The sequence below is a fragment of the Neolamprologus brichardi genome, chromosome 23 (genome assembly GCF_056152115.1).
Source record: "Neolamprologus brichardi isolate AB-2024 chromosome 23, ASM5615211v1, whole genome shotgun sequence".
Classification (NCBI taxonomy): Eukaryota; Metazoa; Chordata; class Actinopteri; order Cichliformes; family Cichlidae; genus Neolamprologus; species Neolamprologus brichardi.
Window position 1 is genome coordinate 5,072,800 of NC_142125.1, and position 24,758 is coordinate 5,097,557.

The 24,758-nt window shown below is 40.0% G+C and overlaps 1 protein-coding gene across 1 annotated transcript in view; it reads left to right on the forward strand.

Annotated features, from left to right (window-relative positions):
- The first annotated feature begins 2,017 nt into the window (after window positions 1-2,017).
- The window catches only part of polrmt (polymerase (RNA) mitochondrial (DNA directed)), a 62,731-nt gene continuing 39,990 nt past the window's right edge, over window positions 2,018-24,758 (forward strand). The window contains exons 1-9 of the mRNA XM_087836193.1: window positions 2,018-2,205; window positions 4,888-4,986; window positions 5,123-5,979; window positions 7,044-7,177; window positions 13,080-13,266; window positions 15,701-15,850; window positions 17,452-17,619; window positions 18,123-18,293; window positions 21,510-21,749. Coding sequence (XP_087692319.1) covers window positions 2,064-2,205; window positions 4,888-4,986; window positions 5,123-5,979; window positions 7,044-7,177; window positions 13,080-13,266; window positions 15,701-15,850; window positions 17,452-17,619; window positions 18,123-18,293; window positions 21,510-21,749 — 2,148 coding nt within the window. The 5' untranslated portion in view covers window positions 2,018-2,063. The remainder of the gene's footprint in view (window positions 2,206-4,887; window positions 4,987-5,122; window positions 5,980-7,043; window positions 7,178-13,079; window positions 13,267-15,700; window positions 15,851-17,451; window positions 17,620-18,122; window positions 18,294-21,509; window positions 21,750-24,758) is intronic.

The following is a 24,758-nucleotide window of genomic DNA, read 5'->3' on the forward strand; positions in this document are numbered from 1 at the left end:
GGCTGTCAAGGGGCCCTGCTCGTGAACCGTTGCAACAAACACCTCCTGATCCTCACCTACAGCTCAGTAGCAGACACCCACCGCTGTGCTCTCAGCCGCTGCCTCCACTGAGAAAAGATGTACTGCCCGGACCTCATTTCCCTCTTTGGCCCCCCTCCCTTCTCTCTTTCTCTCTGTCAAGTAGTGCTTGTGTTAACCTGCAGCCTGCCGAGACACAAAGAGCTGCTAAAGTGTTTAAGAATGCTTTATGGACGCATGACAAGGGGAGGCTGACACTGCTGGGGGTCAGAAAGTATACAGGATGTGAATGAAATAAATTCAGTTTTACTTTCAATTTGAAGTTGTGTCACACTTAATTTAGAATATATGAAAGTTGAACTTCAAAAGCTGTCTAGAAAAAGACGACGATAATTTCCAACAGGCCATAACGAGTACTCTGGGCTTAGACAGCAGGAGAGCATGTTACGTGCTTCACTACGAGCCTCAGATTACTTCACTGGCAATAAAGTTAAGATAGAATGCAATATTTCCAGGAAGTTTAGATCAAGTAACTGCCAGAATAACTGCAGGATTGTAAATACTGTACTTTAAAAGTCATACTCACCTGACTGAATTTGATGGCATTCAGTGTAGAAGCTTTAAGTTCCTTAAAGAGAACGTTAAACCAAATGTACATTTTAATTAACATTTACACAATAAAAGATCTTATGCAAATTAGTTACATTACCCGCTTAATATTCAGTATTTAGATCTGCACACAGATGACTGATACTACAATAATGACAATCCAAGAAATCCAAGCAGATTTTAGTATATATAACTAGTACATAGAGAATTCGGCCACATTACTGCTTATTACTCAATAATTGTGTAAGACAGTCATTTTCACCTTTGCCACCAATTTGACTTCAGGACCCATCTTGAATGGCTGTGGTGAGACTGCCACCTAGAGGCCAAACATAATTCATCTTTTAGTACACCACACTGTGCAGCAGATAAATATTCCACCGATGCTGCTGAAAACACAGAAAATTAAGTAATTAAATTTTTTTAGTGTCATATAAATGACATTTTTTAAACATTTTCTCTGATGGTAAAACTTACATAACCAAATTAGTGAAAATCAAACGAAAATTTTGGACTCTCTTAAAATTTCTCAGCAAAAGTCATAGACCTTCCTCAAATGTGTGTTAGTGTAACAGAACCACTTGCAAAGGCAGGTTTTTGGGAGTTGGATTTCCTATATTTCTGAAGGTCTTTTGCAAAGCATTGCCGGTGTTCATGCAAGCCGACATACTGTATTTCTGGGATTTCCACTTTAACGCACACAGAGGTAGCACCATCCCATTGAAGTGGCAGATGTCGGTATCTCTCCCAACACACATCTGGTAGTGGTTGTGAGGTTCTCGGGAAGTACCGAGTCCTCCCGGAGCAACGTGTTTGAGAAGAGGAGGATGGTCAGTCAGCTAGATGCAGGGATCTTGACTTGCTTTAGATTATGGACAACTGCAGGCAAAAGCTTTTAAGATATTTCTTGTTCAATAGCGAACAGTCTCTTTTATATACAAGCCAGTGGTTTGAGATGCACAGTCCAAAAGTAGTTTTACCGCCTGACCTTGCTGCTATCTTGTACATGTATACCAACATGCCAGAAAAGTCACTCCTTTATGTTGACTGTAGGCAGTGTACATTTATCTTTGTATGGGCCTCTTTGCTCCACTGTTTGACAGTCAAAAGAGTCATGATATCAGAACTCAACCGGCTAGCACTATGAAAAGTCCATCTATTAATCGTTAAATAGAAAGAAAAAATTATAAATTTGAATAAAATTTCAAAATTCTAAAATATTCAAGGGAGAAATAAACACACATCACCTGGGAAGAAGTTGTTGTTGTCTAATTAGTGTTGGTCATTCAAATACGTTAAACAACAACGCTTAACTCGATTAGTCTGCACTCGACTCATCGAGCCTTTAACATCGAATATCGCTCCTTGCGATTAGCCTGGTCTCTTTTAAGATGGCTGCCTAGTGTTCTGAAGTAACGCGGTTATTACATGTCAACATGTCTCTTCTTAGAGTTTGTGCCTTTGCCAAACTTCTGAGTCGTCGGAGCTTAATTGAAAAATGCGCTGTCCGCGTGTCTTTTGCGGACTGCTGTCAGCTGTGTGCGTCGGTGAGAGGTGGCACAGTTAGATGGATATCAGGTGAGAAAACAACAGTGTAACTGCAATGTGAGGCGCACATTTGGCGACTCTTTGTTGTATATCATTGCCTTTGTGTGCTGACTGAACGCAGGGATTCCCTGTCGGATTTCGTGTTAGTAATTCAGATATTGCTGGTAATGCGTGGGCTCAGTCGGAAGCTTGGCGGTGCTTTGCTCTCCTCGTCCTTGAGGAAAACGTTGAACCTCCTCCTCCTCCTGGTAAAACTAAAGTAAACTAAAATTTAAGGTTTCACATATCAGGATATAATTATAAAGCATTTGATCCGTACCAGGTTTTAAAATGAGGTAAATGAAACTTGAAATGAGGCGCAACACATGACACCACACGTGTCATTATTGATTTAACAGAAATCGAGCCAAAAGCAGCTCGTAGAACCTCTATTAGCAGCAGTAACTTGAAGCAATGTTTTTTATCCGACTTTATCAGCCTGTCACATCATTGTAGAAGAATACTGCCCCCCTGATCTTTGCAGCATTGCTTCAGTTCATTTGTGCTTTAAGATTTAGCATGCCATCTGAACAATCTAGGGTCTGAGATAGAGCTCTTTGGGTTTTTTGTAATTTCTCTGAGAATTGCAGAGAGTGGAGTAGGATCAGTTCCTTTTAAGATCATCATCAAGATTTCTTTCCTCATTGTCTTGGTGTCAGCACACACCTGACAGCCAAAACCTCTGTTTTCACAGAGGTGCTCACACTTGCTCACGATCAGTTAATAAGGTGCATTTAATTAATAGCAGGTTGCTGCTAGTTACCTTTTTAAATCCAATGGAAGCAAAGGTGTACGTAGATTTTCAACACACTGCTTCTGCATCTTGGCTTAGTTTCTGATAAATAAATAATGACACAGTGTAATATGGCATTTGTTGTTGTTCATATGAGATTGTGTGTGCCTAATTGTAACAGCTGGTAAGTGTCAGACGATTATTTATTACATCCTGATATGTAAAACCATAGAACTGAAAAAGCAAATACTTTCTTTATACCGTGATTGCATGTGGAGGTAAAATACAGCCAGGATCGATTCAATTCAATATTGCCAGGATTTTTGACGTTTTGACACGAGGGAATGGGGGCTGGTGGGAAGGTGGCGGGTTGACATATTTCAGCTTTCATTTCCTTCAGATTATCCCTTTAGCTAATTGGTCCGATCGGCTCTGTGATCCTGGCGGTCTGACTCGGCCGACAGCTTTTCTCAGACTGACTCCTGTGAACCATCGTTCATAGAGAGCAATGGTAACACGGTGACATTGCTGACATTACGTTACTGGCGATATCCAGCTTTTCTGACTCAGGCGGTGTCTATGGGCACTGTGCAGTCTTGGAATGTGGTCACTACCTATCCAGGCCTGTTCGGTTCGGAGGGTGTTCACGAAGGGCAAACTGTGAGAGGTCTCTGAAGCAGCACTCTCCAGCAATTGCACATAAATTATCTGGGGCCTCTGGCAATGTTTCTCGCTTTTGGGCTTCTACCTTTTCTACATATACATCACATTCTTGTGAGGACAGACAATGCCATACCAATACCAGCGTTTTATTTTCATGGGCAGGGCCTCATAAGGGCACGTCTATCACTAAGCAGCGGCTCTCACAATGGATTGTGTAGGTGATTGCTCTTGGGTAGGTTTGGGGCAGCAGGCACCAGAGGGCCTGGAGGCTCACTCCACTTGTGGTCTGGCAGCGTTCGGGGCCCTTTTCAGAGAGGTGTCAATTCAGAACATATGAGCAGCAGCAAGCTGGTCTTCACCTCTCACATCTTTCCGGTTTTACAGGCTTGATGTTTCCAGTGTAGCCTAAGCAGTGCTAGGCACTGGGTCCTCACTTTGGAGAGTTGAGCTACTGGCTATTGCTGTGATTGCTTGAGATAAGCTTGTCTGGCAATACAGGAGTCTTCATTTCCCATAGTGAGACACGGAAACAAATGCTAGGAATGAAAACTTTAGGTTACTTGCATAACCCCGGTTCTCCGAGTAGCATGAGTGAGATGTCTCACCAGACAGCGTTTCTTGCTGGGGCAAAGTGAGAAGAGGTGCTTATCTTGAATAACGGCTACATAATAGCGAAAGCTATTTAAGGGCTCACGGTTCTGTTCGACCTGGTCGTTGCACAGCCAATCAGGATTGACAGAATAGAACAGAATAGAATACCCCTTTATTGTCATTGTATATGTACAACAACATTGTGGGTGCTCAACATCAACTGTGTGGAATAAAATATAAATAGTAGACTGCAGGGATAAAAAAGCAAATGGGAGAAATATATAAAATTAAGAGTGATATATACAAAACAAGAGAAATATATACAACAATAAGTTAAAAATAAGTTGTAAAGTGGTTGGAAGTAGTGCAAAGAAAAGACTTGGTCTGAATTGAGTCCGTGTGTGAGTGGCCTAAGTGATGGGGGTTACTCAGACTATGGCTCAGATTAGTGAGGTGGGTGGGCAGGGGTGAGATAAATGCTTCAGAGGAATACGCAGGAAGGCACATTCCATAGTTAGACATCTCACTGATGCTGCTCTGAGAACCAGGGTTACACAAGTAACCTAAATGTTTACATTGTAGTTGTCTGTGTCCTTAAACAGTAAACAAAATGCCTTCAAAAGTGAAAAGCCAGGCCTAAGATCCTAAATAATATCTCATCATTTGTTTGTTTGTTTGTTTTATAGGAACATCTTTGCAGCTTCAAAACATAAATGTTTCATCTAGAATTCCAAAGACGGACGAAGCAAAGAAACGCACACTGAAACAGTTTCAGCTGTTAGACGGTATGTCACTGCAGATGGCAGTTCTAGATCTTTGTGTTGTTTGTGATATGTTATTATAGTATTTTACAGGCTAATGTAGACTGTGGTGCTTTCTGTATTACTCCTTTACTAACATTTTTGTAATGTTCCCTCTCAGTGCTTGAGGCCAGAATCCAGCAACTACAATCTGACGTCGTTCTAGATGTCCAACATGCAAAGGTGCAGTTTTTGAAAGCGCCTTCTCACGGAAGAGGTACTTCATCTGGTATGGGCCACAGAAGCACACCCCAGGAGAAAACTGATATTCCTAAATCTGGACAGACTGGCGATAAAGGCTCCTTTAAATCTCAGCCCCGGCGCTGGATAGAAAAACTAACTCAAGAGAAGAAGAACAAACTTAAAAAACAGCAGCACCTCCAGCAAAAAATGCAAATATGTGTCAAAGAGAAACTACAAACAACATCATCTAAAGGTAACAAAAGCAACTTGATGTCCACCGGTACAACACATAAAACAATATCTACTGGAGTTAAAAAGAGCAGAGGTCATTCAAAACTGTCAGATGAAATCCGAGCTGCAGTTTCTTCGACAGCTACAGCAGCTGCTGCCACTGCCATGGCAGGAGCAGCCACCGTGCCACAAAAAGCATCTAAAAAGAAACGAAAAGACTCTAAAACACATGCTCTTGAGAAAAAGGGAACTGAACTGACTGGTACTGACCCTCAGGGCACAGCCGAGGAGCTGGCTGAGGTGGAGGAGCTGGAGAAGAGACTCAATCAACAAGTAAGCCATTGGACATTGTCAAGTAAACCAGAATGCATGCAGGAGGGCAGTGTGGGAAATGCGTGTCAGGACATCAGTCTTAGCATCTGCTCATACTTGGAGGCCTGTATATTTGCCGGGGACATCGAGCGGGCACATAATTTCCTGCTCAGTCAGCACAGAGTTATGAGTCGACGAAAACATCTCAACACAGGCGTTTACAACATCATGATGAGGGTGTGGGCCAAAAAGGTGAGTTCAGAAATAAAATTCAGGAGATGAGCAAAGCAGCTAAAGGAAATTCAGACATGACTTTTATTGCTTGTGCTTTTTTTAAGTGTAATGCGTCAAAATATGTTCTGTAACAAAGATCCATGGGCCTAGGGCTGCGGGATATGACCAAAATCTCATATCCCGATATAAGAATTCTATCGTCCGATAACGATATAAATCACAAAAATGTAACATTTTCTGTAAATTCTGTGAATCTCGGGCAGCTCGTCTTGCGGGAAGTGTTTCCAGCTGCGCGTCATGTAGCTGGAGTCGAGTGTTTTAACCGATGCATGAAACGATACATTTTTAGACATAAGTTGTAACGGCCGCCGTTTTCTTTGTGAGTATTTATTACACGGCGTGCTGCGGGGAAAAGCCTGTCCTAACGTTTGAGTCTAAGGTTTATTTTTTAGCACCTGGCGGCTCTTTTTAAATTCTCATCTGTAAATAATTGCTCTTTCACGTGATTCAGTTTATTTTGAAAAGTCTCAACAGGATCTTGAGCTTTATTGTGAAAGGTTTACGTGAAACATAAACAAGCGGACACGCGAAGGTGTTACCGTCGTTGTTGCTAACCACAACGCATAAAAACAAGCGCTTGTCCATCTGTAGTGTGGTTATATAACATATAAGAGAAAGAGAGAACTTTAAGAAATGAATATAGCCACTACAGTGACCATCAAAACGATGAAAAAATATTGCCGTAAACAGTTTATTTTGCGACACCACGAAACAAACGATAGCGTAAAATGGAATGATAGACGTTTTTATATGGTCATCCGATATATATCGTTATATCGAACAGCCCTACATGGGCCCACTGGTACTTAATTGTTTAGGGTCCTTTTCAAATATCTGTGGGCAAACATGCAGTTGAACAGACTCTTATTCTCTCTGCCCTTTAATAATAATCCGAAGAAACTAAACTAAGCCTCATCTTTGGTCACTAATTCTGTTGACTTTAATTTTCACTTGTTTGCTTGGTATCATGGACTCAGGATAATTAGGCTCACTGCTCTCCCTTATATCTCTTTCGTTTGTAGGGTACATTAAATCAGATTGGCCGCATGTTTATTCTTTTAGAAGAGGCTGGTCTGAAGCCAAATCGTGGTTCCTACTTTGCTGCTTTGGAGTGTATGGGTCGCAACCCAAACTGCTCCCCAAAGGTCGTTTCAAGGTATGTTGCAAAGATACACACGCACAGGGATCATAAAGAGGTGTGTTTATACCCACGTGTTTCACATTGCATCACATGTATTTCAGCATATGTGACATTTCAGAAGAGAGCTGACACTGCTGCTGTGGGATAGAGGTCTCGTAGCAACATCAAGATTTACCAGCAGGGGTCATAATCAGCTCAGGCTTTTTACTTTTGGGTGAAATTTCTGTGAAAGTGCATTTATCTTAAGGTTTCTGCTGATGTGATAGTAACATACTTGCTCATTTTAAGAGCATCAATTGAATGTTTTTCGTGTAGTGTTCAAGGAATCATTTTCCTTTAGCCTGCAGGGCTGAAAAAATTTGATTTCTAGCTGCATGTCCTATATTCTCTTAATATGTTTTTACAAAGGTGAGCTCCTTAATACCATGCACATCTAAGAATTGTGGTCTGTTATTGTTTTATAAGTCTGTTTTGCAGTTTGGTCGTCTTTTGTGTCACTGGAGAACAAAGGAATTCCTTTTTTTGATAAAACTGTGTATTAAGCTGACACCTACCAGTATTCCTTCTACTTGCACTAATCACTTTTGTGGTTTCCATGGCAATCCAGCATGGCATTATTATTATTTCCTCAACTTTTTGTCAGTTGTAAATCTCTCTACTAATTAGTGCTGCTCTCACAAGGTCGCTTGAATTTGTTTTGGTTGTGGCAGCATTTTGACACAGTCTTAATGAGACTGGGTGAGGACTAATTAAATTTCTACAAGGCAGCTGAACCATGCAGATAATAACTGTAGTGTAGTTAATTTCTTCTTGGATTTTGCAAATGTATTAATCAAGGACAATCTTAACAGTGTGTAGCCCAGTTCCATCTCAGCAATAACTGGGTCATCCTTACAGATCGCTACAAGCTGGGTTTGGATACTATTTAAAATATAAATAAAACCAATGTGCAATTATTTGCAAATAATTTAAAACCTCTAACCCTAAAAAAATTATTTTTTCAAAAATGCATGCCTTTTAAGAATTTTATGCAGCTAAATGCTAATATTGGAGGACACATCAGGACTTCAGGGAGGTCAGTTTAGCACCCGGAGTCTTTTACTGTGGAGCCCTGGTGGAATATATTGATATTAGCCTGCAACCAGCCTTTCTTTAAAATGTCCTCTTGATGTCAGCATGTGTCGCTCCTTCACAGATGTGCCTTATGCACTACTGCACACCTCTATACATTGTCAAAGGTGGCTTTTGAAGGGTATCCTAATAACGAACCTGAGTATTGCTCTTTGTAGCAAAGAGAAAGTGGAATCCATGATTTCAAATAACATTTGATAATTTTGATTCATTAACCTGTAGGAAGTTATTCTACTTCATCTTAAAAAGGTTTGGACCAAAAGTCAGCTGTTTTAACTACATTTGTGGATCCCGCTAAAAACTTTTTTCACTCAAGTGTTTCTCAGCCCATTAAAAAAATTTTTAAGTTAGATTTTATCTTTTAAATTGTGTCAATTTTAGCTGCTTTGAATCTTTTCAAAATATTTTACCTGGTAGATTATAAATGCACCATTTGTTTTCACAAGATTTTTTAAATTGCAGAATTTCTAAGCAGTAATCCCCTATTTAATTTTTCTTTTTTCATTCCTATCCCAAATATTTTAACAGATGCTGCTGGCATCCCATTCAAAATGTCTATATATGTTTGAATAAGCAAGTTCCAACCTTTCAGCATGTCTTTGTTATGTTCAAATAAAAATGTGGTTTCTAAAACACTTTAAAAAACTTTCTGGAAAGAGTTGTATTAATTTAATTTCTGAATTGCATGAGACTCAGAAAATATAAACTTGCTAAGCAAAGCTCACAGTTTCAGGAGAAGCCTGTATGTTGTCACAGCACCGGCGCCTGTTTGATAGCAACTAGGAGAAAATGCAGGCAGCTATCCTGCTGCCGAGCCAGAGGCGGGGCTCATATTTAATTTTCTTTTTTCCTTTCTGATAAACCTAACATTAGTCTTATAGCAGATGAAAAACTCTCTTTTATAATATGCAGCCCCTGTTTGAACACAGCTGCATAAATGCTGCGTCCTTGATGAGAATGCGGTCTGACTACAGAAGTTATTCTGACAGCAGCTGAGAAACATGGATGATAAATGAATACAGGTATCATTCTTTATACAGAAAAGATTGACTTTTAAAAATGTCCTGCTCAAACTTCCTCTTAAGGCTTTTAAGAATTCTCTGAGGTCATAAACATCTGTTTCTGTTCCAACCATGCAAACTTTTGCCTGTCTCGTTCGGCACTGTAGCATTAAGAATTATTGTCTAAAGGCCAAGAAAAATGCCCAGAAAATTATTTTCCCAGGTGGATCATTACGGCTTTGTCATCCTGGTCCACTTAATTGATCTTTCTTATTTATTTTTTTTTTTACTTTTAAGTTATTACAGTGGTAACAGACAGGACCGGGGGATAGGAAAGACAAGTACAGTTGGGAAAAAGCCAAGAAAAGGAGGGAAAGAAAAACAGGGGGAAGAGAGACAGAGAGAAAAGAAACAAAAAATCTGCTTGATCACCTGCTGGGAAAAAAGAACAAGCAAAAAGAGAACAACACAGTAGGGAAACCACAGCAACAACCAGCATAAGCATAACTAACAGTAAATAATGAATATTGAATGTTACTGAGCAGCACGCAAGACCGACAACCCTCACGTCACTTCTGGCTGTAATCAGTACTTTTCCAGATTTCATCTGCTTAGTCATGTCACGTGCTTTTGCTGAAACCGTGTACAGAACAGCACGGACACTTAAGTCTTTGACTCTGAGGACATCACCTTAGGCAGTGTGCTCCAGTGGCGATACAGGTGGCAGGGCATTAGGGTTGGCGGTGGGTATCTGGTTGGTCCATCGATCACTGTAAGCTGATGCTCATATGACATTGTTGTTCAGCAGTGCTGCCCTCCCGCTCTGTCTCTGGCTAAGCAGCTTCTTCTTTCCCTTCCCTTATTCATTATCTTTCACTACTTTTTGTTGTTGTCATTAAATCCCCGTTTTCCCTATGCCCTCCCTCCCTTTTTTTTCTTTTTTTATTAGTCCAACTGCTATACTCTTCTAATACTGAAATCCCCAAAGTCTCTCCTGCAGCATCCTTGCCCTCAGTGTAACAGTGTGCTTCTTCTGTCTTTTTCTCACATGCACAGCAACATTCTGAAACACACACTCTCATCTCTTTATATTTTCCCTTTATAAGTCCTGTATCCTCCAGAGCGCTATATTCCCTAAGGTGCAGCAGAGCGGTCACAGGGCTGATTGTGCTCTATCTTTCAACCTCTCTGCCCTCTTTGTTCCTTCGGACCACATTGCCAGCACCCAGACTAATCCTGTCTTTGTTCAGGGCTCTCTCATTTACCCAGGACAAAATTGCATCTTGCATCACAAGAGACTCTGAGGCACGAGTGAAAATGCTTTTTTTTCCTTTTTTTTTTGCCTCTTTGGCCTCGTTTAAAATATTTCCAAACTTTTGAGTAATATTAAAGTCCCTCTTTTGTTTGTTAATCAGCGACTTCAGAACCGTGCACTTCTGACGAGCCTCAATTGGTGGAAACTGCTGAGCCAGGGTTTGCTCCAGTTGCTAATTAACGTGCTGTTATTTATAATCGTCTTGAGTAAAAGGTGTGCTGGGTGAAGCAGAGCTGTTATCCGTGTTGTCAGTGATAAATGGGTTTTTCTCACTCCTCTCTTGCCTTTGTCATGTAGTTCTGTTGTTAACTTCAAGTGAGCACTGGTGCCAAACATGCTACCTACATTTTATATGTACATTATTTTTTAATAATATCACTTTTTGTCTACCTAATAGTATCTCAAAGATGCTGCATGCACAGGACTGATAGTCTGTTACTTTGTTTTTTATTTGCACAGTTTATAGTAGCTGCGTTTCTCCTGAATCCAAGGCTTAAAATACTTTATAATATGTATTTCGTAGTTTGCATATGCAGATTCTGAATTAAATATTACATCTAATAGGACTGCATATCCATAATAATGTACTCAGACCTTTTAACCCCTGAGTCGCACTAGTCATAAAGGAATAAAGCTGCAGCGGATGGAAAATATTAATTCGCAGACCTTTTTAGGCATCGTATATCAAACTGAGTTATGGACTACTCATTACATTACACTTCTCATTTATATTCCAACAACACTGGAGTTGTCTGCATTCTGTAGTCCAGTCATGGAGTCTGCGCTCTCTCTAGGATTCTGTTCAAATAAACATTTCACTGGTGTCATCGGTGGCCATCTGCTTCTTGATTAAACTCATATTTTTGAGGCCTGTCAATGCAAATACTTCAATTGATATTCTGCAACTCTTGATCAGGGCAGAAGAAACATATACAATGATGCCAGAGAGAGGTTTGTTTTTTTTTATTAATCAGGGAGCCAGGAAGTTATATAATTAAGTTATCCTCTTCCCACATCAGCAGGCAGGTCAGATGTTATAAACTCGACTTGTGATCGTACTCTGTGGTCTGATCCGTCATAATCACCATAATCTCCTTTGAAAATGAAAATCTACCTCTTGTGTCCTCTTCGTGGCATTCCAGCTAGCTTTGTGAGTGCTCCCTGGCTAATCTGATGGAATGAAGAGGTGCTAATACCTTCTGCGACGAGTTTGAGGAACATTTTTTAAATATACAGTACTATGCTTTGCTTCCAGCACATTAATTTGGCAAGTGAAAGGTCATTGGTGTGATTCCAGCCAGAGACACAAATCCCTGTTGGTGTTGCGTCAGGAAGGGCCTTTGGTGTAAAAGTTGACATGCAGAGCTACCTGCTGTGATAACTCTTTGTGGGATGGGAGAAGCCTTGAGTCTTGAGCTACCCATCATTTCTTGATGTTTTACTTCCACAGAGCCAGAAGTTCTGCTAATTTAATTTAATTTAATTTAATTTAATTTAATTTAATTTAATTTAATTTAATTTAATTTAATTTAATTTAATTTAATTGTTTCTTTTTTTCCACTTTTGTTGTATCTGTTGGCAGATGTAAAATAGCACTTTTGCACCAACGAGGTGGGTTAAGAGCTATTGACCAAATGCTTGTATGTCAGCATGGTGTGCAGTGTGTCCTTAAAGAATTGAGGAAACTAAACAGTTAAAAAGCTTAATTACAGCTGATGAGCAGTATCAGAAAGTCATGAAACAAAATTCAGCAAAGACCTGACGCTGGACCTGAGTCGATCCATTTAAACAAACAACAACCTTTATTTGTCACATACAATCATACAGAGTACAACATGTAGTGAAATGCTTGTGTCCGAGCCGCGCCTTTCCAGGGCCTGGTTTTAGCATGGGGGGGTCTAGCCAGGACCCTTACTGGATACCAGGTGGTAATCAAACTTGCGACTCCTGCTCTGTTTGCTGAAGCCTCATCAGAAATGGGTGATTGGGTGGCTGTGAAGAAGCCTTTTTAAAGAGGGAAATTGGGGAGAAAAGAATGAGGAATGTTCAAATTGGTCATACTGAAGAACATTCAAGCTCAGTAGAATCGTAAAAACTCTGTTTTGGCTTATATGCTGTATTTTTTTTTCTGTGTTTGCACATTTTGATAAATCACTGCACCTGTTTCCCAAGATTTTTCACCTGCCATTAAAGCATGGCAAAACTTTTCAATCTTTTGTGGCATCTGTGATAACTTTTTGGCTTCATCATATTTAAAATATGCTTATATTCTTCACACTTCAAAAAAATCTTCTCATTTTAACACATATTGTGTAGTACATACTATCTTTGTAGTATTTTCAAATTAAAACAGGGTTTAAATTCATTGCAAATGATTGCATTAGCTCTCTACTGACGTTACATAAGTAAAACCCTGTTTTAAGAGATAATATACATGTGGCACAAAGACTGTACGTTTCTGCATTTCCAGGTGTCTGAGCCAGATGGAGGAGGATGGCCTCTCTGTGGATGATCTGTTCAACCAATGTGTTTTCCGGCAAGATGAGAGGGACATGCTGCTAAAAGCCATACGCATCGTAAAGCCAGAGTATCAGCCCAGGCTCAACATGCACACAAGCCAGTGTTCTTCATTGCTGGTTCAAGACTTCTACTCAGAGGTATTACAGAGTCAGGTTTTTTGTTATCAGCGAACTTATTTACTGACAAGCTGGCACATGGGAAAATTAGATGCCCATCTTTTCTGCTGATGTCAAGCTAGTGGAAGTTAAATAATTAATCCACATATGCACGTGTTCATCTGGCCTTTGATCTTGACATTATCTTAAACTGAAATCATGGTGACCGCTGCATTTTTTTTATGGTCGGATGACAGAATCTGCATCTTTGTATTAATTAACCATTAGCATTTACTTTAGTTGGAGTTCACAAAAATCTTTAAAAGCATTATGTAAAGAATTTATTTAGAAACTAAATGTGACTTAACACAGGAATTATTTTTAAGGCTCACTGTTTTGCATGTTTCGCCAGTCAAACCGTCAGAGCTGGGGAAGCTGTCACAAGGCTCCAGCTTGACTACGAAAGATTTGATTGTCAACCCTTCACAGCCAGACAGGCAGTGTTCTATTTATAGTGAGCCACGTCTGCTTTCTAATGGGTCCTCTGCTTTAGTTGCCTCTCCTCCTCTCACCTCTCCTCCTCCTTCCCACCTTCCTACTCCTCGTGATTCTCACACAATTCGTTAACAGCTTTTCGTGCCATTGTAGTATTTTTAGCCTCAGTCCATGCAGCATATTCACTTTTAGACCTCTCAGTCTTATTGTTAGTGTGTGTGTGTGTTTAATAGAGGGATGGTAGCAAGGTCAGCAGGTCTTATGCTATGAGTGTAAATGTGGGACTGTGCCACTTCATGATATGCCAAAAAGGTCAAATGTGACCGGATCTTTCCTGCTGGCTTTTGATGCATTTATAAAAGTAGTTTGTAATTTATCTGACTCTGGCTTTTTTTGGCAGGTCGTAGGGGCTTAAAGGCTGTTCAAATAACTGGCCCATTTGATAACAGAGTGGCACAATGAAAGATCTCTGGAGGGTTTTCAATCAGTTTGAGCAGCAGAAGCACAGACTAATTAAAATACTGTTTGCTGCTGTGAGAAGAGATTTTGATTAAAGCTTCAGATCGTACAAAATGCAGTTTGATCTAGTTTCTACTTGTCTTTGGAGAGTGTATTATTCTCTCATTTAATTATCTGTTTCATTGGGAAAATGTCCTATATTTGCATACTTGTTATTAAAACCATGCTTTTAATATTGCTTATCTTGCTGTATTAAATACAGCTCACGTTTCCTGCTCAGACTTATTCCAAAAAGTACATTATGATCACTAGGGCTGTGTGACATGACCAAAATCTCATATCCCGATATAAGAATTCTATCGTCCCGATAACGATATAAATCACAAAAATGTAACATTTTCTGTAAATTCTGTGAATCTCGGGCAGCTCGTCTTGCAGGAAGTGTTTCCAGCTGCGCGTCATGTAATCGATGCATGAAACGATACATTTTTAGACATAAGTTGTAACAGCCGCCGTTTTCTTTGTGAGTATTTATTACACGGCGTGCTGCGGGGAAAAGCCTGTCCTAACGTTTGAGTCTAAGGTTTATTTTTTAGCACCTGGCGGCTCTTTTTTAATTCTCATCCGTAAATTATCTGCTCTTTCACGTGATTCAGTTTATTTTGAAAAGTCTCAACAGGATCTTGAGCTTTATTGTGAAAGGTTTACGTGGAACATAAACAAGCGGACACGCGACGCTGTTACCGTCGTTGTTGCTAACCAAAACGCATAAAAACAGGCGCTTGTCCGTCCATAGTGTGGTTATATAAAATATAAGAGAAAGAGAGAACTTTAAGAAATTAATATAGCCACTACAGTGACCATCAAAACCATGAAAAATATTGCCGTAAAGAGTTTATTTTGCGACACCACGAAACAAACGATAGCGTAAAATGAAACGATAGACGTTTTTATATCATCATCCGATATATATCGTTATATCGAACAGCCCTAATGATCACGGAGTGGCCTCACCAGTCTCCAAACCGCAGTACAAAATCTGTGTTGCTAAGCGGCAACCAAGAAACCTGAAAGATTTAGACAGTTCTTGTAAAGAGGAGTGGGCCAACCAGGTGACAAAGGTTTCTCCACCAAGTACTGTTTTCTTTGGGGATCAAATACTTATTTCACAGAATGAGATGCAAATATATATGGATATTTATATCTTTTATGTATTTTTGTTCTGGATTTTTGGTTTATATTCTGTCTCTCTCCATTCAGATAAAACCACTACAAAAATTAGTAGCCAATACCATTGAGCCATTACCTAAAGAGCTATTCGCCACAGGTGAAGCTCCGAGTTTTAAATGGAAGCAGAATTAGATAGGTGGCTATGTTGGTGGTTGGACAGGTGCCTGGGTTGAGTTGAGTTTGTTCCGTTAGGGCTTTCGGTTTTGAAGGTAAGGCTCAGGGTAAGAAAGATCTGCACTGTACAAGATATCGTTTGTGTCTGTCTGATGTTTGGTTACGTGTTATGTTTTAGAGGGCGGACCACATCTACCCAAAATTGGACTTCACACAGGAGGATCTCCAGGAGCGTTTTAAACGTCAGCTGAGTGTGGAACAGGCCTGCACGATCACCATAGACTCTGTGGAAGCTGCCAAGCCCGTCACTGAAAACATGGCGAAAATGGTAAATCAACCGACTCTGTTCCCCTTTTCGTCTTCAGCTTGTCCTTTATGTTGACTGTTTTTTGTATACATACAAAGTGCTCTGGTGCTCATGAGAATGGATTGTGTAATGGAAAGGATTCAGCTATTAATGACACATGGTTAGTTGTTTTGTTTTAGGAACAACAGCTGTCTTAAATGACACAGATCAGGTCAGTGGTGATGAGGCGTTGCCTTTGCTCTGTTAATGTTAGTTATGGGTAATTAATTATTATAATTTGGGATAGATTGCATGCAGTTGATCTAAACTTATGTATTTTGTTGCCCACACCCACAGTAGTGTTCTGATTCGTGAGCATGTGGTGGTATATGTCTTTTAAAGAAAGATACGTTTCACAGTAACTTTTTCCTTCTCTTTCTTTGATTGTTGGAATCAAAAAAAGTTTCATTTTTGCTGGAAGAACATTGCATTCTTGCTGTTTTGTGCTGACAGTTTATCCTTTTGAACCACAAAAAAGCCTACAGATCTCCAGCAAAACACAGCATACTGGCACCCAGTGTAATATTCAGACTGTAGAGGATTTGTATCGTCTTGGCAGTAATCTGCTTTTTTTGGTATAATTCTGATAATATTTGTAATGTTTTACCGAGATATAATTATTTTTCTCTGATGTAAATTTTAAAACGATATGCATGCAGGCTCGACAGGTTAGATGAAGAAACATTGTATTCCTGCGGTGTGCCTTTTTATGAACTCTGGCATTTACAGTCTCGGCTGGGCCGTCTGTCTGTGCAGATGGGCTATGTGGGAAGCAAGCAGGCAGAGTCCCTGGTGGTCAGGAAGCATTTACAGACAGGCAGGGCAGAATAATAATGTATTGTAATGGGGGCCGCCAGGGAGAATGCAGAGTCACCCCTCTATTCGCAATCCAGACTGGGTCTCCGTTTCAGTCAAACTAAAGAGAAAACATTAACACATGCACACGCAGTCATTGAACTTGAGTGCAAGTAATATAAGAGTCAAATGTTGCTCAGGTTCATAGCAGCCATACATCTGCTAATTCTCAGTTGGCAGTTGATCAGCTTTGGAGGTGAAAAGGGCCAGCCTGGTCCACGCTTCTCTTCATAAAGCTTTTTTTTATAGGTCCTTGTAGAGTAGTGTGGCTTGGTAATCACTTGAACTAATCGATCATTAATTAGTTTGATGCATTCAAATTGCAATTTCTAACAGGCTAGACTTTGAAAACACAGAGCAGACTCTTCCTTTCTGTTTTAGCCTTAGAAAAACAAGCGCTGACCCAGTTGTGTTGTCTCAGAAGGCTAGTCTCGCTTCTCACTGTCATTTGAATATATCTGGGCCGAACAAGCTTAAACAACTAATGAAATTCATGGTTATGTTAGACACAAGGCTTCTGTCCAGTGTGATATGACCATTTCTGCTGCATATTTCAAATGATCTTCCATTTGGATCATGTAGTTTCTGATAAAGGCTTCTGGATTGTTTTTGTTTGTTGTTTGATTTTTTTCCCCTCCTAACAACTTCAACAAATTCACCCTTTATGGTTTTTATGCTATCGGGCACTTTCATGAAATTGATGACATCCCGTTGTGTTGTCTTTTCAGAGAGAGCTGTTGGCAGAGCAGCGGCTTCAGTGGCAGAAGATCCTTCTCCAGGCCTTAAGGGAGAGCAAAATGATCCTGGCAAAAAGCAACACCAGGGACTACAGACTTAACCTTTATCCGTATCTGTGTCTCCTGGAAGATAAAGAGTATGTTGACATCATGATACAGGTAATACAAGCCACCTAGCCCAGCCTACCGATCAATGAAAAGCCAGAATTTCAAGATATTACAAAGACTTGTCTCTGTTTTGATAAAGTTGAGATCAGTTTTATTTTACTACAGCATTACTAAGTGGTCTGTACTAATGTTCAGTCTTTTGTTTTTTTGTTGTTGCGTTTGTGTAATTTGACACAACCAATATGGGAAAAACCACAGAACACAAATCAAGTAGCTAACAGTGGCCATCAAAACGTCACATTATAAGAGTTAAGCAGGACATGCTTTCATCAGATATCTTTGCTTCCAGTACAGGGGAAATATGTTGGGTTATGAGAACCAATTCTAGAACACAGTTTGCATTATAATCTTTCCCTCTGATCCCCCCAAACCCCTTTTTTCCCATTAGACTAATAAGACTTTACAAAAGCCTTGAACAGTCATTTGCTGTTTTTTTTTAAATTTATATATTGTTTTTAATCTAAAATATCTTTTAACTGTGTTTCTTTGTCCAGAGTGTTGCCAACTTGCCTCCTAGCGGAGAGTCGCTAAAGATTTTAGCTCGAGATCTCGGCAATAGGGTCTTCACCAAGTACTGCGTGCGTCAGAAGCACCAGAATCAGACGGTGGAAAAGCTGGGCAGCATTTATAACGCCTACACAGACCTACTGGCCAAAGATATTAAGGTAAAAAGAAAAAACTCCTCATACTTGTTAGCAAGAGATATGCTTTGCATGCTGTACTGCATGGCAGTTGTTATAAAATCTGCAATATTATGGCTGAAGTATGATGTAGTTACTACTGATTTTAAAGCACAATACAGATTTCTAAAGTCTAATCTTCTGTTTTATCATCCAGTGTGGCCTATCGGCTTTCATTTCTCAGCGCTGCGTTCTTTTTTTTTTATCATATTTTACTTCCCAGAAGCCAGACCGAATTTGTTTGACCAATTAAACTACAATATTTTCACGTTATGAAGCCAAATGTTGTAGACTTCTGTAAACTTTGTTTGCGACCTTGTTCTCAAACTCATTGAAATGCTGTTTACTCCTTTTTAGTAAAATGAAGGACTGTGTTTCCTCAATGGGACTGTACAGGCAGGATCACTGACTCACTGTTTTGATGGTTCTGGAGCACTCAGGGAAAATGCGTATGTCATCAAGACTATAATGAGCAAGAGCTCATTATAGTCCACCAGTTAGTTAGACTCGATGTTAGTTAAGGTGTTTTATGAAAGGCACTTTATATGCAGCCTTTGTAGTTAAAATGGTGCCTATTAAAATGTTTTTCATTGTTGTTTTGACAGCTAGTGTTACTTTAAATTCTCCCTTGTCAAAGTTCTCACTTTATTTACGTGTTCAAGGATCAATTTTGAAGATAAATGTCAGAAACAATAGGCAACGCTCCCTGTTACTGAAGGCTAGTAGTGTTTATGTAGAGTATTTATTATTAAACGTCCACGTAAAATTAAAATTTGGGCACCGGGACTCCTCATATTTGGGGGAGAGGGTGGACTGCTAAGGTATTAGTTGACATTAGCGGGGTTAGTAAGCTGCAGCAGACAGGCACATTTATGCTAATCAGTAACAAATAAACAAAAAACAATAATTAGACTTTTCAGAACTAAAGCACAGATTTCTTTTCTGGACTGTAGCACACAGTGAAGCCATATTATTTGTCAGATAATTCAACTAAAGTGCTCCAAAAGGCACCAGAAGCACTGATTGCAGTCAGTGGACGTGAGACCTGGCAGGCAGTAATAAGCTACAGCTTCCTGTGTTTGCACATCTAATGATCAAAGCAGCTATTCTAATAACCTTAATTGTTTGTCAGTCCTGGGGGTTGCCATTTGACTCCAAGTTAAATTCAAAATAACCATAAAGCAGTTTTAATTAAAAAATAGCCAGAATAAATAGAACATTTGTTCATTTATCTGATGTAATATCTCATATGGCTTAGGAGGAGTGTGAATGTAGTCTTGGTCTATAACCAAGCTCTGGGAAAGTCAACCGACCGATGAAGCTTGCATTTATGAGTGCTGACTAGTAGTGATTTAAAACTTAATTTCTTAATATTCAGTCATTTCACCAGTTATGGGGGTTTTTTTGTAAATTTTTCTTGTATATTTTTGTATTTTAGTTTTCCTCACTTTTTAAGAGCCTGGTAAAAAGATTTAGATTTTCTCTTCCCTCTGGCGTTCTTTGCTTGAGTCTTCTCCTCTTTTAGCCACTGAATAAGCAGAAATAACAGAATGAGATGAAATAACTCAGGGCCAGTGGAAATTATAATCACTAGAAACTAGATACAGCGGAAACAAGAAATGCAGAGACAGGCATGTGGGGTACCCGTTCCATCAGTCGTGGTGATCTGGAGGATCCAGGACTTAATACCAAGGATATACGTGCAGACCAAATTAGAGATGGCACAATACCACTTTTTTATGTCCGATACCGATATCATAAATTTGGATATCTGCCGATACCGATATGAATCCGATATAGTGTGTTTTTTAATCAATAAAACTGTTTTCTTAATATCTTGCTGCATTTTGTATAAGTTTATACTCAAGTTTAAATAAATAACAACACTAAAGCTATTCTGTTATACCTGTGTGTAAAAAATACATTGCGCCCAAAATATTTCATAGTTCATTAATACCAATCTAATAAACTTAAACCTGCTCCATCCTTCCTATTCTGGTATTTTAAAGAGTACTTAGCAGAAATATTAAACAACCTAACTAATAGGGTTGCAAACTCCCAGCAAAAAAAAATAGGGAACTACCCCCCACCCTCCACCTCATGATGCTTAATCGATGTAATCAAATTTAATTTGATGCAGGGAGGAAAATGCACAGAAATAAATTATTTTTCAAGAATAATTAAATAGATTCAACATCTTCCTTCAACATAACTGCAGACTGCACAGATGGTATCTTCCCAAAGGAAAAAGTACTATAGCTTACTAGGGTCTATTAGGCTTAACAGTTACTATATACAGTAATGGACTTATATATATATTTTACATCAGATTAAAACTTTGGGTGTAAGAGTCAGATAATTATTTATTAAAAGCTAGATATTTTAAATGAGAACAAGAAAGAAAAGTATGTCTTTGTGCCCCCTTTTCCCTGTTAATGCCCTATCGGCCCCCCTGGCTAAACTTTGCTAGATCCGCCCCTGCACAGTTACCAGCCGTCAGCTGCGTAGAAAACGATCCTGGTGTAGAAAGTAATATTAAATAAATTCTAACAACAGCTTATCAAGCTTAATAGTGCTGCTGTTGTTCAGCCGCTGGTTTCCTCTTTCTGGTGCAAAGTGGGCCAAAAACAAAGAAGAGAGATGGACTTGCGACAGAAAAGCCGATCAGCTGATCATTGATCAGTTTCACGTTTGAAGTAGGAGCAGGAGAGGGAGGGGGAGGCAGTCGCTCCATATATCGGTTGTTAATCTTAACGCTGGAATGCTTTACAAACATTCAGAGATGAACTTACACACTTGCTTTACTTCTCTCTGGGAAAACTTCCTCGGAGATGAAATGCTGGTTTGGTAGCGAAGCTCCACACAGCCGCTCTATCACGTGACCACACTGCTGCGACGTGCTACGGTTATGAGCCGGGTTACGCCATGTAGCAAGTTTTGTGAGGTGCTTTTTTGATATTTAATGGATCGGATTACATTTTTTATTTCTCGCCGATATCCGATCCAGGAATTTGGGTCAGTATCGGACCGATACGTAATATCGGATCGGTCCATCTCTAGACCAAATAAAACCAGCACATCTAAAGCTTGCTCATGCTAATTTTCACAAAAGAGAAAATACTAGAAAGTGGTTGTAACTCTGAATCTTTATGTCTTTGAGGTATTAACAAAATTAAAACAGCCAACCTTTTATCCATGCAGGTGTATGACGTCCTTCCAAGGGAGCAGTGGTGGAAGCTGGAGATGGAGCAGAGTTCAGGACCTACGCTGCAGGGCGGCGAGACAAGCTGGCCATACATAGTAACTCTGGAGCTTGGCACGTACATGGTGGATATGATGGTTAAAAATCTTAAAATTAATAGCGACATCCTGAACCCAGCCTATGACAGGAAACTCATCCCCATCCTCTACCACATGTACACCTTTCGCAGCACCCGGCAGGTACGGTGGAAGTTCTCTCCTGGTCTGTTCCACAGAGGTATCATTGAAGCGCATGATTTGATAACCTAGGGTTGGTGGGGACTCTATTAAAGCATTTTTAAAAGAAACAGATTCCTGACTAAACAGGAAGGTTGACACAGATCCTCTTGATTAGGTTCCTTTTTTTGCGCTGCAGACTGAGAGACGTAAAGTAAAGTAAAATTTTATTTATATAGCACCTTTCAAGGTAAACAAAATCACATAAAAATCATAAAAATTCTTCAGAAACGGACATACAACCTCAAACAAACAAAATCAACCAAAAGCAAGTTTAAACAGATGAGTTTTTAACTGCTTTTTAAAAGAAATGACTGAGTCCACAGATCTCAAACTCAAAGGGAGCGAGTTTCAGAGTCTGGGAGTCACTGATACAAACGCTCTGTCACCTTTTGTTTTTAACCTTGTACGCTGGACAACCAGCAAGTCCTGGTCACAAGACCTCAGGGACCTGCTGGGGCGATAAGGAAGAAGAAGATCACTGATGTAAGTTGGAGCTACATCGTGCAGGGCCCTGTAGGTCATGATTAGAATCTTAAAATAGACCCTGAACTTGACAGGGAGCCAATGCAGTTGGATCAGCAGGGGAGTGGCATGGGAGTATTTGGGATGCTTTGTCAAAAGCCTAGCAGCAGCATTCTGAACAACCTGCAGTCGTTCCAGGGAGGCAGTACTTAAGCAAGTAAACAAGGAATTACAATAATCTAAGTGAGATGACACAAAAGCATGAATAATCATTTCCATTTCGGAGCGTGACACAGTGGGACTCAGCTTAGCAATAATTCTTAATTGGTAAAAACACGAGCGAACCAAAGATATAACGTGTGTGTCCAGCGTCAGAGCTGGGTCAAATGTAACACCAAGGTTCCTAATGGAGGGTTTAAAGCAGTGGTCCCCAACCCCCGGGCCTCGGACCGGTACCGGTCCGTGAGTCGTTTGGTACCGGGCCGCGAGAGTTGAGGCTCAGGTGTGAAATGTATAGTTTTTATCGGTTTTCAGCGTTATTTTGTTATCGTTTACTCAGTGTTTCTGGGTCTTTTCACGTGTGTTATGAATAAATTTTATTTTTTTCGGTACCAGTACTAGTTTTATTTTGTTGTATTTATCCGCGACACCTTAAAGGCCGGTCCATGAAAATATTGTCGGGCATAAACCGGTCCGTGGCGCAAAAAAGGTTGGAGACCGGTGGTTTAATATAAGAAGCAAGAGGGCCCAGATTTTTAACCACGAGGGGAACAAATTTCTCAGGAGCAAAGACAATGATTTCAGTTTTCTCAGCATTTAGTTTAAGATAATTATCAGCCATCCAATCTCTAATGGAATCAAAGCAGGGCTGGAAGATTTGAAGCTTAGAAACATCAGGTGGCCTAAAAGAGATATATAGCTGAATATCATCTGCGTAACAATGATACGAAATATCCGTAAACGAGCTAAGAAGTTGCAGAAGAGGGAATAATTTAATAATAAATAAATGAGGGAGTGAAGTCCAATACCTCCTGATGATCAGATAAAAGGATGTCTGAGTATTAACCCAGACTAAGAAAAATATTTTTTAAATTGAGATTTATGGGGAAAAAAAGAGTAAAGATTAGGGGATCTCCTAGAAACTAGGGAAAATTATATGATGGATTACAAAAACAAAACTCAACTGTTGATTATAAGGACTCTCGATCAGGCAAATCAAATTAATTGTGAATTTTTGCTAATTGTGTACAATTAGTCTGATTAAATGATTGACCCAAAAGAGTTTAAGAATAGCAGACTTTTCATTAAAAGAAAGAAGCCATGCAGAAGCAGAAACAAAGGGGAAAAAACTTAAAAAGCTTGACCTTCACTTTGGACAAGAGAACTGTTCTAAAGGCCGTTACCTTGAACACTTGAGCAACCTCCTATCCAATGTGACGCTCAAAAGAGTGTGTTTTATAAAACCATTTACCCACAGTGTGAATTGGCAAAGGGACAGTTGAGTGAGATGAAAAGGTCTCACGCTAATCCCTTTTTTAGTGTCCCCTTAATTGGCTCGCTGATTTACTGCCACAGGACCCTGCAGGAGGGTGAGGCATGTGTTGGGGGGTGAGTACAAAGAGAGAGAGAGAACTGTGGATTTTTGGGACTTGATGCACTTTGGCAGCAGGGCATACCTATTGCTGAATTTCATTCGTGTGTAATTTTCTGTCTCTCTTTGTTCCATTCTACCTTCTTTTCTCTTATTCTTCCCGTCTCCCTTCTTTCCCTGGGTGGAGGTTAGCCCATCAGGGGGGCATCCTAATGATTTTACTGCGCAGCATGAAAGTCTGACTCATTTGTGCAAACCTGAGGTGTTTCTGTAAGGTTACAGTGATTTTTTTTCTTCTTCTCCTGTCACTGCGGTAACTCTTTAACATCAAAGCCCTATTCTTGGGAAAACTATCGTCCCTAGTCGTCTGGCTCTGGAGCGGGGTTGGCATGTAACAAACATAATAACGGTCAAATAAAGATGTTACACTTGTTTTTTTTTTTCTCAAATTTGCGGAGCTACAGTTGCCCATTTTATTGTGATTTTCAGTAATTGTTTAACACAAGTAGTATGAATGGAAGCATTGATCCATCCATCCGCTTCCACTTATCCTTTTCAGGGTCGCGGGGGGCGTTGGAGCCTATCCCAGCTGTCATAGGGCGAGAGGCGGGGTACACCCTGGACAGGTCACAGGGACACAGGGACAGACAACCATTCGCACTCACATTCACACCTAGTGTCAATTTTGGATTATCCAATTAACCTATCCCCACAAGCTGCATGTCTTTGGACGGTGGGAGGAAGCCGGAGTACCCGGAGGGAACCCACGCAAACACGGGGAGAACATGCAAACTCAGCACAGAAAGACCCCGGCTTGATGGTGGAATTGAACTCAGGACCTTCTTGCTGTGCGGCAACAGTGTTAACCACCGTGCCACCATGCTTCACCGTCAATGAAGCATTGATATTAATATATA